The sequence below is a fragment of the Microtus oregoni genome, unplaced genomic scaffold (genome assembly GCF_018167655.1).
Source record: "Microtus oregoni isolate MIOR12 unplaced genomic scaffold, Mior012 000074F_000, whole genome shotgun sequence".
Classification (NCBI taxonomy): domain Eukaryota; kingdom Metazoa; phylum Chordata; class Mammalia; order Rodentia; family Cricetidae; genus Microtus; species Microtus oregoni.
This window is the reverse complement of record NW_024543987.1, coordinates 887,315-905,461: the sequence shown is the minus strand read 5'-3', so window position 1 is coordinate 905,461 and position 18,147 is coordinate 887,315. Positions and strand designations below refer to the sequence as shown.

Genomic DNA, 18,147 nt, shown 5'->3' with positions numbered 1-18,147 from the left:
TCAACAGATTGATATATGACACTCCCACATCATCAGGCCTACACTCTCTGAGGTTCCAGACTCGCGCCTGGCCCTGCTGAGATCTCTGGTCCTGCCTATTCCCTCGGAGGACCCAGGTTCACTCATGCCCAGGGTGACAGAGGTCCTGGTTCCAGCCTAGTTCCTGGGAGGTCCTAGACTCTGGCCCAGATCCACCAGGGTGTTGGCTTAGGTCTACTCCCTTGAAGGTCCTGGATTCACGTCTGGACCCTCAGCAGTCTCTGGCTCACTTGCTCAGGGGTTCCTCCCTTGTACCTGTTCTGGTGGAGATTGTTGACTCTGGATCTGGTTGCTGGGTCAATCCTGATCCATTTGTGTCCCAGGATTGGGTTTGCTCCTGGCTTCTGCTTCTGGTGCAGCTCGTTCTCTCTGTATTTCCTGGATTTTTAATAGGGTATCTTTTCATTTGTTTGTTGGACATTGTAATTTCTATTCATTGAAATGTAAAGCCATTTATTTGTGAGGAAGAGCAAGATGTATAAGGAATAGATGGGGGAGGTTTCATGAATTTGCTATACTTACAATACCAAATAGGTTACTGCTTATAAAAGATTAGAGAATTGCAGAGGCTGGAGATGGAAATTTTGAGATTGGTGGTTTATAGGAAGTATATAAAACTATGAACCTGAGTGCTGGGGAGAGTATAGATGACGAATAGTCCAAGGATTGATGTCACTGGAAGAAAAATGAGCTCACTGTAAAAGATCAGTTTGCCAAGAGGGGTAAATGAAGTCAAAGTAAAGAAAGAATAGGAAGAGATGTTACTATAGATTTGGCTGATAAGTTTCATTAATGATTTGGCTAGAATAGTTGGGTTCTGTGGCTAGAGGTGGTGGAAAACCAACTTGATAATGTAACTAGCAAGATTGGGAGGAGAAAAACCAGAGATAATGACTATGGCATATATACAGCTTTTTTCCTGATATATTTAATATATATGTCTCAAAAAACCAAATAATAATAATAATAATAAATCCTTCTTTTTGTGGTCCTTTTAACACCAGGATTAGGATCTAGCAATCTCTGTTAACCATCCTTCCAGGTATTCCAGTGCACACCAAAATTTGAGAGTCTCCACTCCAAAGTACATATTTATGTGGTATTTGGATATGGGCATGTTCAACATTTTGCGGTACTTCTAGTCTACTTATACTTATGTATATTCTTGCAGTGCACGAGTGTTCCTCTTGTGCCTCCTCTCCAAAATAAGGACTTCATATTTTTTAATTTAATGGAGGTGAAAAGGCTGGTTATTTCTTTTTTATTTTATGGGGAGTTTTCAATTACTAATTCATCTCATACATTAGTGGTTATTTGAAATTTTTTTAGGGAGATACACTGTTTAGAGACTTTGCCTATTTAAATTACTACTACTATGTAAATAAATAAGATCTGTTGAAGTAATCACTGAACAAACCCAGAATCCCTAAGGAGAAAGAAATTCAAGGAAGAGCCCTGGGGCATCTGGCATGGGGGCATATATGACACTCAAACAATTTAGGAAAGTACAGGCAAATGGAGGCAAGGGCATTGATATAGGAGGACCAGCATGACCTAATTAGGGAAAACAAAGAGTTTGATTTGAACTCAGGCAGGGTAAGTAGAGGAAAACAGACAGGCATTTAAAGTTAAAACAATGTGCATGTTGGATATTATTATTATTATTATTATTATTATTATTATTATTATTATTATTATTTTCGTTTTTTTTTTTTCAAGACAGGGTTTCTTTGTGTATCCTTGACTCACTAGACCAGACTGGCCTTGAACTCACAGAGATCTACGTGTCTCTGCCTCCTGAGTGCTGGAATTGAAGGCAAGTGCCACCATGCTTGGCTTAATTTAATCTTTTACTAATAGTGAAGCATTAAGATTAATTTGGCTGGACTTTATTTTGCTTTCCTTTCTTGTTATAAATATGCATTATTGTTTTTTCTCATTTAAAACACTTATTTTTTAAGACTTTTGCTTTTTGTTTTTTGAGAGATTCTCTGTGTAGTCCTGGTTTGTCTTGGAACTCACTCTGTAGACCAGGCTGGCCTCAAACTCACAGAGATCCATCTACCTCTGCCTCCTGAGTGCTGGGATTGAAGGCATGAGCCACCATTGCCTGGCAAGACTTATTTTTATTTTATGTGTATGTGTGTCTGGATGCCAGAAGGGGGCGTCTGTTTCCCTGGAACTGGAGTTCTAGCATGGAATTGAGCCAAGGTCTTCAGCAAAAGCAGCTTGTGGCTTTATTTGCTGAGCCATCTTGCCCTTCCCGCCTTAAAATTATTTTCTTGCTGGACTATAGCAAATGCAGACAGGTGGATTCTGGGACCCATGAGCCAGCCTTGTCTAATCCCCAGGCCCCCAAAAGAAACAAAGTAGCAAAAAGAAGCAAAGAAGCAGAAAAGAAAACCCTCATGCATAACTGAGGTTAGAGGTGCCCTTTATCTGTCTATCTATCTCTTCCCTTCTTTATAAATACCAGCTCATACACTGTGGATAGATCATGGTCCTACTACTAGGGTCTCCACAAACAGTCCAAGCTGCACAACTGTCACCCACAGGTAGAGTTCTGTCTAGAGTCCCTGGGCTCTCACCAGCTTGGATCAGCTCGTTTGATGCTGTGTTTCAAGGACTTTTCTGATCAAAACAATAGACCAAGCACCCTTCATATGCAGTACTGTAGTTCTTAACATCAAATCATTGGTGTTTAGACTGAGGGACTCTGATCTAGGATCACCACCCTAGAAAGCCTTTTCCAACTAAACTTGGACCTTTTGTGATATTCTGTAGTTTTGTGGTTTTGTTTTTCCTTTTCTGTTTGGGAAAAATCAAACTAGTATTTTTTTAAGTCTAGGACAAAATCTTATTTATATTACAAAATTTTTCCTTTTTTTCATTTTTTTTTCTAAGACAGCTCTCACTATGTAGCCCTGGCTGTTCTGGAAATTACTATGCTGACCAGGCTGGCCTTGAACTAAATCAGCCTGTGTCTCCAAAGAGCTGAGAATAAAGGTGTACACCACTATGCCCTGCTATAAAATCTTTAACCCAAATGTATGTGCATGTATAGGCCAGAGGACAGCCTGAGTGTCTTTCCTCGGGTGCATCCACTGTGTATATTTGTGTGTACATGTGTTGGGCTTTCAAGGAGAGGCCAAAAGTTGATGTTGGGATGGTTTTCTCAGTCATTTTACCTTATTTTTGTGATAGATTCTCTCATTAAATGTGGAGGTTCTTATTTGGCTACACTGGTTAGCAAGTCCCAGAGATCTTTCTGTCTCTGGTCCCCAGTGCTGAGATTTACACAGCCATACAGGTGCCTGGGATTTGAACCACACATAATCCTGGCTGCTCAATAAGAATTTTAGCTATTTCTCTCCAGCTTCATTTGTTTTTTTAGGTGGTTTCTCATTGGCCTGGACTGTGCTACATAGGTTAGCAATCTGCCTATTTCTACTTCTTGGCACTAGATTACGATGGAGCTAACTTCCCAACCCCTTTCTATGTTTTTATTCTTTTCATTATCAAAAATCCGTGCTCATACTTTTTTTTTTTTGTCTAAATAATCTTTATTCTCCTCTGGCCAATCCAGCCATTGTAAGTCTTGTACGTGTATCTAATTTCCACATTTTTTGTGAATTTTTCAGTTTTCCACTAGTTACAATTTTTAGTTTCATTGGAAAGAGAAAAATAAAGTTGATAGGATTTGTTGATTTGTTGAGACTTCTACAGAAAATGTTCCAATGCACCTGAAAAGACTCTCTACTCTACTGTAGTCAGAAGGAATATTCTAGATGGGTTTATTAGACCCATTTCTTCTAAAACATAGTTCAAATTCAATGCTTCCATGCTGATTTCCTCCCCAAATGGTCTTTCACTGTAGAAGCAGAATACGGAAGTCGCTCCCGTCACTGCTATGCTGGCTACTGCTCCCTCAGAGCTGCTAATATTGGCTGTTATGCTCAGGAGCTTGGACAGTAGTTCGTGTGTATTTTTAATGTCTCATCTTCTAGAGTAGAGGGAGGGGGAAAGGAGTGGGGGGAGGGGGAGAAGGGTGGGAGGAGGGGGCGTAGGGGGGGAGGAGGGGGAGGGAAATGGGAGGCTGGGAGGAGGTGGAAACTTGTTTTTTTTTTTCTCCTTTTCTCAATAAAAAAAAAGAGGAAAATAAATAAAAACAAGAATCATAAAACCACAAAGGAAGACAGTGAGAAAGGAAGAAAGGAAGTGTAAAATAGGCAGAATCCAATGGAAAATGGGAATAGTGAGTTCTCATCTCTCAGTGACTACTTTAAATATAAATGGGTTAAATTTTTTTGTTATATGACAAATGGTCTTAGTAGATTTAAAATCAAGATGAAATTATATGCTGGCCAACAGATTCATTTTAGTTTTAAAGATGCAAATTCTGACCATGAAGGGATGGAAAAGGATGTTTCTTACAACAATATCCAAAGGAGAACAGTAGTAGCTACACTTACCTTAGACAAAAGGGACCATAAGCAAAAGACTGTCATAACAGTCAGGTGCAGTGGTGTGTGCTCATAGTCCTACCTACGCTGTCACAGAAGCTTGAGAGCAGTGGGGAAACATACTGATACCCTGTCTCAAAAACAGAAGAACAATGAAAAAGGGACAGTGAATGCCATATGCCGTAACTGAAGGACTCTACTCTAGAAGACGTGCTCATACTTTTTTTTTTTGGTTTTTTTTTTTTTGGTTTTTCGAGACAGGGTTTCTCTGTGGTTTTGGAGCCTGTCCTGGAACTAGCTCTTGTAGACCAGGCTGGTCTCGAACTCACAGAGATCCGCCTGCCTCTGCCTCCCGAGTGCTGGGATTAAAGGCGTGCGCCACCACCGCCCGGCTACGTGCTCATACTTTTATTCAGATGTTTCGGTTTCTCCTTTCTGTAACTTTGATGGGGCCCCTGTAAGAGTCAGACCTTTTGTTATCCTCTGTACTTTGGTGGTCTATGATAAGAGAACCAAGACTGGAATATATTCCCCCAAATTAGGCATCCTATTAATTCTGTACCCCTTTATAATTTCTAAATGAGGGTCCTAAAAATATGGTTGTTTGTGAAGGTGACTACCTTGGGGCAGTTTGAAAGCCATATCTTGAAAACCTTGCCTTATACTATAGAGTCTGTCCTTGTTGAACTAAGCTTCAAAGGTTTCCTTCTTGATGTAGTTGATGATTACAAAAAGATACTAGGTATCTGATTAAACATAAAGAAGGGGTAGAAAATACAACTAGATGCCAGGGCCCAGTCCAGGAATGACATAAAGATAATCTCCTAACAATTCCACGTGCTCATGTAAAATCTCAAAATTTTATGAGAAGCTTTAGCAAGTGACTGAGAGCCAGACAATTCTCTTGTCTCTATTACCAGCCAAAGAAGTGAAATAATGCTGGGCAGTGGTGGAGACATAACAAGGGGTTAGGGTTGTTCTAGATAATGGCAGAAATGGGAGGCAGGGAGACTACAGGCTGTAAGTGAAAAGTTATAAGGCAGTATTTGGGGAAGAAACTTTATGTTTTGGATCTGAAGATCTACTAATTAAGCTTATGTAAAGTGCTTGCTTATTAGGACTTGAGTTCAGATCCTTAACCTCCATATAAAAGCTAGGCATAATGGTACATATTGGGAAACCCAGAAATGTGGGGAAGGGAACCAGGACTGGGACTCCGTTAGCTTGATGGCTAGTCTGTCCAGCTAAACAGGTGTGCTCCAGGGCAGTAAGAGATCTTATTGTAGAAAACGTGAGAGAAAAACACCTGAAATCAGGAAGACAGCCTTGACACCCCCCACCCTAATCATCATGAGTCTACCTCTGCACCCATACACACAAAAAGTGAAATTGGTTTTTATTTATTTATTTATTTTTGGATTTTCGAGACAGGGTTTCTCCGTAGCTTTTGGTTCCTGTCCTGGAACTAGCTCTTGTAGACCAGGCTGGCCTCGAACTCACAGAGATCCGCCTGCCTCTGCCTCCCAAGTGCTGGGATTAAAGGCATGCGCCACCACCACCCGGCGTGAAATTGATTTTTAAATCCTGCTGACAATCAAGATTAAATACCCTCCGTGTTAATCTACAATCAGTTTACCTCAACAGGGTCCTTTTCCTTTATTATGGCTGACTGGGGTGGTGGTGGGAGTAAACTGCCTCAGGACTAAAATGGGGTGCAGATCAGTCTCTTTAGGCAATGTCCTCTTTCACTCAAGAATGGATTTGCACCTAAGTCATACATTAAATATTGTGTAGGCAGACTTTTTTTTTCCTCGCCTGCCAGTTCCCAAAGAACCTACATGGAGACTTTATATAAATTATAAATGCTTGGTCAATAGCTTAGGCTTATTACTAACTAGCTCTTATAATTTAAATTAATCCATTTTTATTAATCTATGTATTGCCACGTGACTCGTGGCTTTACCTGTCCTCCAATATATCTTGCTCCCCCTGTATCTCCTTGTAACCTCACCATGTTTGCCTGACGATGACTCTGACTCCATCTTTCTTCCCAGTGTTCTTATTCTGGTTTTCCCATCTAACCTTATCCTGTTCAGCTATTGGCCAATCAGTTTCTTTATTAAACCAATTACAGTGTAATTTATACAGTATACTGAAGGATTATTCCACAGCAAAACTGGTTGGGCCCCTGACCAGAAAACAAAAGAGTAAGTCAGACAAACCAGAAAAGGTGAGCAGATAAGTAGTGGTAGGAGTAGAGAGTAGAAGCCTCAGAACTTCCACTACTCAGATGCAGTTGCCTTGGAAATATTGCAGAAAGGGAATTGCAGGACAAGTCAGAATAAACAGTACATACTTTAGATTTAAGCATAAAATGTTAAATATGGGTTGAGTTTTCACGGGTGCTGAGATGTTACCAGGCTAGAGTAGTTTTTTTTTTTCTGTTTTTCTATTTTGTGAGTATACTGTTTTATTTTTCAATGTTGGTATGATAGCAAAGCTAGAGGTGTGTTTTGCCTTCTTTTATTTAGCCAGCCTTTGAAAGCTGATGTGTGTTTTATATTTATAGTACACCTCAAGATGGTCTACCATGTCTTTTACTTTTTTTGAAGCAGGGTCTTGCTATGTAACCCAAGTTGGCCTCAAATTTGGTATATAGCACAGGCTGTCTTCAAACTCATCCTCTTGTCTTAGCTTTCCAAGTTCTAGGATTATGCTACCATGCCTAGCTATGTTTTTACACTGTCCTGGTACTTGCTCTGTAGATCAGGTTGGCCTCAAACTCACAGAGATTGCCTGCCTCTATCTCCTGAGTGCTGGGATTAAAGGCATGTGCCACCACTGCCTGGCTCTGTTTTTACATTTTAATGGATTGTTTGGTTTTATTTTATTTTTGTTGTTTTATTTATTATTTATTTATTTATTTTTGAAATAGTGTTTCTCTGTGTAGCCCTAGCTGTCCTGGAACTCACTTTGTAGACCAGTCAGGCTGGTCTCAAATTTATAGAGATCCCCATGCCTCTACATGCTGAGTGCTGGGATTAAAAGTGTATACTACCACTGCCTGGCTAAAGGGATTATTTTAATAAGACAGAATTAATAGACTTAATTCATATCTTATGTTGTACAACATCTACAACAAATTTCAATGTAGTCCTTTACAGAAAGCACTTGTTGATCTTGTTTGAAGTCTTTTTATCTTGACAGTATTTTACTAAGGAGGGTGCTCTTATTCCTGTTTTGCAGATCAGGAAATAGATGCACAGAAGAATTAAGCAGCTTTCTCTTTGCATTTGCCAGAGCATACTGCACTCTAAAAACAAACAAACAAACAAACTTGCTAATGTTTTATTTCTTTGCAGTGTGAAAAGTGGATCAGGTGACTCATATGCTAAAGGATGGTACGGTCAAGATCCAGATCCCCCAGGTGGAAACAAAGGTGAGGAGTTCCATGTCTTACGCAGTTAACTTGAATTTGGAAATCATCATTTCTGCTCAAGCTTCCATTAAACTTCCAATAATCTCACTGGACCTGGATGTTCACAATAGGCAATTGATCAGTATTTCTAAATCCAGGAAGCTGATGAATTTTTTTTAATTGGGGCTGGTAGCTTGAATTTATAATAAAAAGGAATTGAGTGACCACAACCAGAATGAGAAATGACTTTGAGAGGGTTAAATTCCTTTTAGCTAATGAGGTTTACAACTCTTCAATGTATGCTTCATTTAAGTTTTCATAATATGTTTCAAGAAATTTAGTCAGAAAATAAAGTGTTTTCTATCTTGGCAGAATAGTGGATTTAAACAGCTCAATTATATTTCAACTTTCATTTTTTTCTGGTATTTAGTATCAGTACTATAGTACACATAATTAGATTGGAATAGTTCAACCAGTTTATTGTATATCACCTACAGCCAAGTTCTGGGACTACAAATACAAGTAGGGCCATCTTCATGGCCTCAGCAAGCTCACAGGTTGGCTGTAGGGGAGTAACGCAATAGGCGGTTCTGATCCAGTGGGGAAAGTGCTGTGCTCATGATTGGGCAAAGCATTCTGCACTTGTAGGGAAAGAATAATTCTGCTTTGTAGCCAGTAAGTTTTTGGACTGATGTAAAGGACTACTATTACATACATTAAAAATGAACTATGATTTTTATGTTAATATAGCTTGGCTATTCTTGCTTCAATAATACAGTAAGTCATCAGTCATTTAGTTTTATAAATGCCACAAAATCATGTTGTATTTGGTAGAAATTTCAAAAAGAAAAGAGAATGTTAAAGATAGAAATGACTATAACATGGATGATAGCACAGAGATCATTTTATTTTATTCTTTTAGTGAGGCTCTGGTAATGGGCACAAGGATTCCGTCAAGCATAGTGCCTGATTTTCTAATTCCTTCTCCAGGGTTTTTTTTTATTATTAAGAACTATGAAAGGTTTGACATTTTGGTCCTACTTGCAAGCGACGTACAACTTTGCCACAAGGCACTCCCATGTCAGAAATATTCGCTCTACCTTCTAAAATCTCCTGAGGGCCAGCTCTTCAGAGTGGCTGGTTGGTGGATGATGCAAAACAGTCACAGGTTCTGGGGTTGTGAGACAACTGAGGAACTTGAGTCACTTGTACTTGTAGTTAGTATTATCTTATTAACGTGGGCAACAAACAAATAAACCCTCTAACCCCGAGGGAGACCTTATCTCTGTTTCCAAGACTGTTTCCTGGTGAACCAAAGTTGTCACTACTTGTAAGGCTTGCAACATTCTAGAGACTGGACAGTTGTCTCTAACAGGCTGTTAGGGTCTCTTTTGTCCCTTTAGGAGAACTAGAAATGTTAACCATTAAAACAACTATTTCTAGAAGAAGTAAGTACTATACAATAAGACACAAAATACAGCGGTAGAGTAGATTTAAATGTGAATTAAGGGCTAAAGTTAAATCTTGAATAATTTCATTCAGTCTGGAAGATGTTTGCCTCTGACTGTCAGGTTCTCTCCTTAGCAGTGAAAAGAGATGAAATATCCCAGTAAGGCCGGGCAGTGGTGGTGCACGCCTTTAATCCCAGCACTGGGGAGGCAGAGGCAGGCAGATCTCTGCGAGTTCGAGACCAGCCTGGTCTACAAGAGCTAGTTCCGGGACAGGCTCCAAAGCTACAGAGAAACCCTGTCTCGAAAAACCAAAAAAAAAAAAAAAAAAATCCCAGTAAATCCTCAGAGCCGCTAGTTACTTCCTATCCTGTAATGAAGTATAGTCATCTGGATGACAGTTTCTGCTTCTGTCTAGCTTGGTGTCTCTGGAAGGCAGTAGTGCCAGTAAATGTCCTAATAGGTACTGAAGAAAATAGGTATTCCTCCTTTCTTGTGTAACGATCCAGATTTTTCATTGGAAAAAAAAGAATTCATTCATGATTGCTCCAATTACTTAGGAGCTTCTTAGAGCAAGTAAATTTAAAAAAAAATGCCAGGGCACACCTTTCTTACTGATTTGAAGACATTAAACCTTAAAGGAGATTATGAGAAATTGGTCAGGTCACATGGCAGAAAGGTTCTCAGGTGTAAAGGTAAGCTTTATTGTGTTCTTTCCTTATCTTTTTTTTGTTTTTTTGTTTGTCTTTTGTTGTTTTGGCTGACTTGTTTTTTGAGACAGGGTCTCACTGGCTGACCTAGTACTTAGTATATAAACCAGACTGGCTTCAAACTCAGAGATCTACCTGCGTGTGCTTCCCAAGTACAGGGATAAAAGGTGTGAGGTACTATGCCCAGCCACCTTCCTTATCTTTAAGGCTGAGTAAACTACAGTGTTTTCCATGAATATGGGAGTCTTTACAAGTCTGCAGACTTGCAGTGTCAAGGTACCAGAAAAGATAGATGCAGAGAAGCTATAATACTGTCCCCTGTATGTAGGGTCCTTAGATCACTCCAAATGACCAGAAGACACCAACCAGGTATGTAATTACAGAAAGCAACTTCATTCTTGAGAGAGAAAAAACCCCCAGCATGCTGGGGCCTGCCCAAAATGGCTTCGACCCTGGGGGAGGGCAAGGCAGCCCCTTTTAAGCCTGTTTAGGGGAATTTCAGCTTTGGCTAAGTGTACTTTGAAGTGATTGGGTATAGACCCTTACTGATACAGGAATCATTTTATGATTGGCTCATGACCTTTGGTCAGCAACTGTGGTTGCAGTGTCAGGGGTCTGTCGGAATGAAAATAGCCAGTTCCTGCTTGTGTACAGGTAGGACCTCATTGACTACCAGACTGGATGTACTTCCTTAGGATCTGGTTGAAGCCAGACATGAGTCAGAATAGGATGGCGGGGTAATATGGGGCATAGGTCTTAGTAAACTGGCCCCTGGAAAAAAACAACTGTTCCTGGTCCCTTCAACAACACACTCTGGCTAGATTTATAAGCTCTTTAAACAACACATCTTTCAATTAATATATAAGGGTCAGAAGATTTTGGAAAGAACAGAAGTTTATGCTAGAAATATTTATGGAGGGATAGGTATAGTAGTCCACTCTTGTATTTCCTGCATACTAGTGGCAGAGACAGAAAGATTGCTTTAAGTATAAGGTTAGCTTTGTTAATAGAAACAATACCGGTCAGGGCTGCTTTTTTTATAGAGTGGGAGTTGATTTTTTTCTTAAAAACAAACAAACAAAAAACTCTAATATATGAAGAAAAAGTAGAGATTGATATCTTATGATTATTTTCTCTTTTCTGCCCCTGCTACCTGTTAAGCTTCTTACTTTGGTATGACCATGAAGGAGAGAACAGTTGGGAAAACTATGGAAACATTTCTTGGTATGAGTTTGAATTGTAGAATGCGGTTTCAGAGGTCATGTTCAGTTTTCTAAACACTCTGATATATTTGTTCTTACTTTGCTCTTGCTTGTTTCTCACTTGGCTATTGAACCTGATGGAAGCTTTTCCTGATTGGCCTTTTGGAGTTGCTATATTTTCTTTAGTTAGAACTTTTCTATCAGTAGTCTCTAAAAAAAGATTGTGCTATATAGCTGATCTGGTCCCCCTCCAATATGATAGATCTGTTTAACCCAGTTGGATGTGCTCATTGAATACATTAGTTTTGTTGAAGAGAATACAGTTGTCAGGTAGGACAAAACAGTTATTAGACCTCCTCACCCCAATATATAAATTCCAGGTATATATATATATAACAAATTTGTAGATTTACCTCAAGTGAATTAGTAGTGGAATTCTAGGAAAGGTCAGTGTTTTATGTAAGTCACACTATACAAACAGTTAAATGTCTTAAAGTTAACTAAACTTCTCTATGTTTGTTCACATAGGTCATTATCACCACAATCTAGGAATTTTGAATACTATGAGGAAAGACATTTCCATGGGCATTATGATCCTGAATATAGAGATGATCCAAAAAGACCCTTTACTTGGAGACTGGACGATGAGAAACGTTTACAGAATAAACTAAGGATTTCCCCTCGTGTGAATCCTTATTATCGGTCTTATGAAAATAGATCACCTTCCCCAAATATAAAGTCTGTAGAAAAATTTGACACATATAATCCTCACCAAGAATATTACCCTGGAAGAGGGGATGATGACAGAAGATCTCAATATATGCCCACATACTCAGAAAGTGCAACAACCTATACAGAGCATGAAAGGGATTGCTATTCCCCCCAAATGCAAGGAAGGTTTATTCCTGAAGAGCACAGAGTTAGAGGAAGTGGGAGAGGAGGGAAGCCATCTCAGATGTCACTGGAAGATTCCTTTGGATTTGAAGAGACATGGCATGAAGATGAATTGAGACACCAGAGGGTCCAAGAAGAAAACTATCCTCAGTCACCCAGAAGAGGCTCAGAAGACTTTGATGCAAGGAACCCTTTTCAGAAGAGGTACAGGAAATCATTAAGCCTGGGCAGTTTGGCATAAGGCCTCAAGTAAAAGAGTCTTACTTTTATGTTGACTGTGATCACCTTTTTTTTATCTCAAAAGATGAAAATATTTCTTTTTTGCCAGGCGGTGTTGGCACATGTCTTTACTCCCAGGATTTGGGAGGCAGATACAGGCAGATTTCTGTGAGTTCAAGGCCAGCCTGGTCTACAGAACCAGTTCCAGAACCCGCTCCAAAGCAGCGCAGAGAAACCCTGTCAAAAATCAAACAAACGAAAAGATTATTTCTTTTGAAGTAATTCATGCTAATAGCTAGAATATGTTTTTCTTTTCTTTTTGGTGTTTGAGACAGTGTTTCTCTGTGTAGCCCTGACTGTCCTGGAACTCACTCTGTAGACCAGACTAGTCTTGAACTCAGAGATATGCCTTTATCTCCAAGGTGGTGGGATTAAAGTTATGTGCCTCCATGCCCAGCTAAAGCGAGAATGTTTTTAAAAGCTGTTACTCTTTAACTTCATGTGTTTTTATAAGTTGGCATGAGGTCTTATATCTTGTCATTGCAATGCTGTGTTTTAAGGTCAGATTGCTCAATATTCTACGCATTGAAATTTTTTACTTCAGTATATTGCGAATATAAACTTTTTTATGTCAACACAGGTATCCTGAGGATCATGATTTCAGAAAGTATGACTACACACCAAAAAGACCTATAGATGCAGCAAGGTATGAAACTAGAGAGCCGGCCAGAATCTCAAAGTGGAAGCCTGAGCATTCTTTTGTACCTTTTCAAGAGAAGGATGAAGAGTGGAGCTACGGATCACAAAGCCATAGATACACTGAGAGAGAATACCCAGAGCTGATTTCAGCAACCAGAGTATCTTATGACTACCGTCACAAACATCATAAGCTTTCAGACAGTGAGCAGGACTTTCCTGATGAGAGATTTCAGAAGTACTTGAAGGAAGAAGACAGAAAATACAGTTCTCTGAAAGTTTCTGGAAATAGAGAGTCAGATTTTTTCAGTACTGCAAGAGGAAGAGAGAATGAAAATGATCAGGTCAATGGGCCCTTTCAACTATACAAGAAAGACTGCATTTCCTATACTAATACAAATATAAAGGAAGCTGATTTGGGGCCTTGCAATGACAAATGGAAGAAAAAAATAAATAAAGAAGATTGCAGAAAAGAGAGTGCCTCTTCTAGTAAACAACCTGATGCAAGCCCAAAGCATGAAGAGAAACGATATTCATTTGTCAAGAAGAAATCACTTTCTGTTCAAGTAGATGTGAACAAGAGGAACACATTTAGGTATTAGCATTTTTAAATATTTATTAATAGATTTTTTCCACCTTAATTTTCAGTTTCCAAGATGGGATTTGTACTGTTGGTTAGATTACATTGAGTGTTCAAGAAATTACCAAGATTTTTCCCCAAAGTCCTGTAATGAGGAAAAGTTCTGTAGCTAGTAATAGGTGTGTTTTCTGGTTCCCATAGCTTATCTCCAGATAATTCTTAGGTTTAGGGCATTTCAAGGACTTATTTCTCTTTATGAAGTTAGATGTTTTTATACTGCCAGGTGTTTTTTTTTTAATCCAGTCATAGGAGAGTTCAGCTTCTATTCTTTTTGTTTGCGTGTTTGTTTTTTGAGACAAGGTCTTACTATGTAGCCCTGGTTCTCCTAGAACACTCTTTGTAGACCAGGCTGACCTCAGACTCAGAGAGATCAGTCTGCTTTTGTCTCCCAAGTACTGGGGATTAAAGGTGTGTGCTACCACCATACCAGGCCAGCATCTATTCTTTATGCAGCTTCTTAGACTGTTCCTTGTTGCTTTTGACGTTCATAGAATCTTTTAGCAAGAAGGAATCTTAGCAGGTCCTTATTTTATAAAGGATAAAAGTTAGATTTTAGAAGTGGAAATGTCTTTTTTTTATGTCTTTTTGGGATCCCAGGAGACAGATAACTTGATGTATGATTCTTACTGTGGTTTCAACATGACTGAATTTAACTGACTAGATTATTATCCAATATGAGGGAATGAGGCTATAATTTTTGTGTGCCTGAGCATGCATGTGTGTGTGTGTGTGTGTGTGCTTGCATGTGCATACGTGAATGTTGGCACATATGTTCCATGGCAGGTGTGGACATAACAGAGAGAGCACAGTTTTAGGGAGTTGTTTCTCTCCTTCCACCATGAGTTCTAGGGATCAAACTCAGGTCATGAGGCTTGCATGGCAGATTCTTTTACTGCTGAGTCATCTTGCTATCAAACAGTTAATTTCTTAATAGATTTAGTTTCAAAACACTATTCTAAGCTTCTCATTGTTTATAGTGAGGGAGAATTTTTATTAAGTCAGGTTTTTAGTTTTAATAATAGCTTTTCATGTATAGAAAGTATAGTAGTGGTTCAGAGTGGCTGATTACAATGTTTTGACAATATTGAAGAATAAAAATAGTGTGATTATTTCTTGTATATTAGGTGACTTAATGCCTTGTATGTTTGAAGGAAAAATTCACTTAGAATTGTGATTTGAAAGAGCTCAGGACCTTTTATCTATACTTATCTTCTACTTGTGGTTTATTAGTTTTATAGCATGTACTTTTATGCCTAAATTATGACAGAATAAATATATTTTTAATGTTTAGCTATCTTAATTTTAGCAAATTCCATCCTTATCTAAACAGTTTCAAATTTAATTAAACATCTCAAATTATTTTAGGTCCACTTCTAGATACTCTGCAGAGAGGCAGCTATCACATGATTTGGTTGCTGTGGGCAGAAAAGCTGACAATTTTCATCCAGTATTTCACCATCTCAACTCACCTCAGAACCCTGAAGACAAACCTGCAGAAGAGTTTGCTCAGGAAATCATCACACTAATCCATGAAGTTAAAGGTTGGTAGATTTTGCCCAAACATTATGTATAGCACAAAAATAATGCACTAACTTTTCACAAGACACAAATACTTTAATAATATTCCATTTTGAGTTAGGAAATCTGTTGGAAAGAGTACCAGACATTCATTCAAGCATAGGTTTTTTTTTAGTATTTTCAATAAGTTTCTGCTTCAAATGCTAGTGGACTGCAAATCATTAGTTAGTAAAAGATCAGCCTGCTCCAAACAACAGGCATATTGAGAACCTAACAAAGGAGGAAGAAGCAATAAAAACAGGTATAAATTCCAGATAATCCAGAAGTTAGGTTATTTTATGATATTATCAACCCACCCCCAGGGCCTTCCTAGCACTTTTTACCATAAGCTGGTTCCTGTGTGATCAGTGGAAGATTTCATTTTGTGTGTGTGTGTGACATCAAAGAGTTCATTAGGGCTTTAAAGATTTGCATTAAAGTTTTGTTTCTGATAAATTTCCACTAATTGGAAAAGCAGTGTTATAAAACTACTTTCCCTAGTAGTGCAGCTTAAATTATAGATATTCTAGACAAGAGACTTTTAAGTATGTCAAAATTTTATTTGCTTTCATTTGTACCTTCATGAAACATATTTTTAGAATAATTATTGGTGCTGAAGAGATAGCTCAGCAGTTAAGAGTATTAGCAGCTCTTGAAGAGGCCTCAGGTTCCCAGTACTCGCGTGACTGAAGTATACAGCTTGTTGGGAACAGTTTTTTCTCTCAGCTCAATCTCTTTTTACCCAAAGAAAATATAGTTTTCAGGAAGTATGGTAGTATTTTACAGAAAAAAAATGGAGTGTCCCAGAACAGGACTAGTGAATTAGAGAAGGTTGCTTGCATAGCATTGGGCCGATTAAGTGTATTCTTTTCTATACTATTAAGAACTTGCTGCAGAGCTAATTTTAGAATGTCTTTGTGAATTAAAGTTAATGTAAAAGTGAAGTGGTGTTGGAAGGCACTCTGATATTTAAACAGAACTTCCAGTATTTGTTCAAAGATTATTTTAATTTTATTGCTAATTGATGTAATTTTCACTGCTGTTGAACTATAGAGTGTCTTTCTTACATTCTGGATAGAGTCTCATCTTACCATGGGCCAGAATGATTGTTACTTTGACAATGTCATTCTTGTAGACAAGAAAGTAATCATGGCAGATAGGAAAAAAAATCCTTCAATTTATAAGTCAAGTTTTTAAAAATTCTTTGGTTTTAGAAAACCATGAGCATTCCAACTTAATAAAGCAAATAAAGTTTGGGTCTTGTTTTTATTCCATGAGGAACAATTTGGATACATTTTAATGGCCCCTTCTTGATATTAAGCTTTCTGTAATCTTTTTAAATGGCAATTAGTTTCATGTTGTCATGGAACTATTTCTTTCCTTTTGCAGCAAGTTGTTTTGCACCATCTAATGTTACTTTAAACGAGCGTTTCTCAAGAATACAAAACAGACATGATGCAGATTTCAATGAAATGAAATTGAATTCAGATCCAGAATTTCACAGGTAATGATTACTTTCTTTCCATTTACCTCATGAGAATAAACCTCAGAATAGATGTCAAGCCATTGGAATCGGTTACTTTAAGTGGTCACAAATGATTGTTCTGAGGCCTGAGGATGAAAGAATGCCTTTTGCTGACACTTGTCCAAGCATATCGTATACCCTGTGTGGATTGCTAAGATGAATCAGTGTTAGAATGTTGTGTGTCACCAAAATACAGTTTGAGGTCACTGTTAATAGTGATTAGAGAACCACCAAAACTTCCCTATAATGTGGTCCATAGGATATGTATAGACTAGTACTTTGCCATATGGTGAAAACCTAGCAGGGCATGGTGGTGGTGCATGACTTTAATCCCAACACTTGGGAGACAGAGGCAGGCAGATATCTGAGTTTAAGGCAGTAAGTTTCAGAACAGCCAGGACTATATTAGAAAGACCCTGTCTTAAACAAACAAAATAAATGAAAACTTACCTGACAGCAGGTTTGTTCTGCTTTTTCCAAGACCCACTGGTTTTATTTCAAATCTATTCTGTAGTAAAACAATCAAGGTATCAGTGCATAACATAATTAGCATAATTATTTAACTATATCTCTTTATTATTTTAGGAGAATAGATATGTCTTTGGCCGATCTTCAGAATAAGCAGACTATGGTATATGAACCAGATGAGGTAAGTGAATACAGTTATTATTGGTATATTAGCAGCAAAAGGTTTGTGACAAGATCCAGAAAGGAGTTAAAGATGTATGAAGAAAGGTTGATATCCATGAATCTAAAATTGAAAAAGTTCTCAAAGTGAATGATTGCAGCCCAGGTAGAGTAAGAATACCAAAACACATTTTTTTTGAGATTATTAAGGATAGCTACTTTGAAAAATTGATTTAAAAATTATATTTAATACTCATCCCCAGTCTCCTCAGTGTAAAGCTTACAGAAAATATGATTGATAGCCATTTTTCTAAATCTGGCACATGGAATATATATTTTTAATTGTATGTGAAAGAAATACAAAGGAACTATGGCATTTGGTGCCGCCCTTCTGTTTGTTGTAGAATTTAAGAACTATTCTGTGGATTATAAACTAGCAAAATAACGAAAATAATTCTAAATTTCTATATTATCATGTATGTGGCTCCTACCCAACACTCTCCTTCTGACCTTCTGTTATACTGATTAGAAAGACTGTTGAGACTAACCAGGTTGTCAAATTCTAAATGAATTGTTAAGCTTTCCTTTGAGAATGTTTCTGTAGTGAAGAGATTTTAATGTATTTTTGGTAGACTGTTTAAGTAATTTTTTACTTACAAAGTTTTTGTTAATACAGATAGTTTATTGAATGATATTTTAAGGACATTTC

The 18,147-nt window shown here is 38.1% G+C and overlaps 1 protein-coding gene across 4 annotated transcripts in view; it reads left to right on the top strand.

Moving 5' to 3' along the window:
• Positions 1 to 18,147, top strand: part of LOC121441177 (BCLAF1 and THRAP3 family member 3-like) — a 60,183-nt gene that overhangs the window by 10,103 nt on the left and 31,933 nt on the right. For all 4 annotated transcript variants that reach the window (XM_041642305.1, XM_041642304.1, XM_041642307.1 and 1 more), the window contains exons 3-8: positions 7,865 to 7,941; positions 11,809 to 12,378; positions 13,034 to 13,684; positions 15,095 to 15,270; positions 16,676 to 16,790; positions 17,397 to 17,460. In XM_041642305.1, the coding sequence (XP_041498239.1) occupies positions 7,901 to 7,941; positions 11,809 to 12,378; positions 13,034 to 13,684; positions 15,095 to 15,270; positions 16,676 to 16,790; positions 17,397 to 17,460 (1,617 nt within the window). In that variant the 5' untranslated portion in view covers positions 7,865 to 7,900. The remainder of the gene's footprint in view (positions 1 to 7,864; positions 7,942 to 11,808; positions 12,379 to 13,033; positions 13,685 to 15,094; positions 15,271 to 16,675; positions 16,791 to 17,396; positions 17,461 to 18,147) is intronic.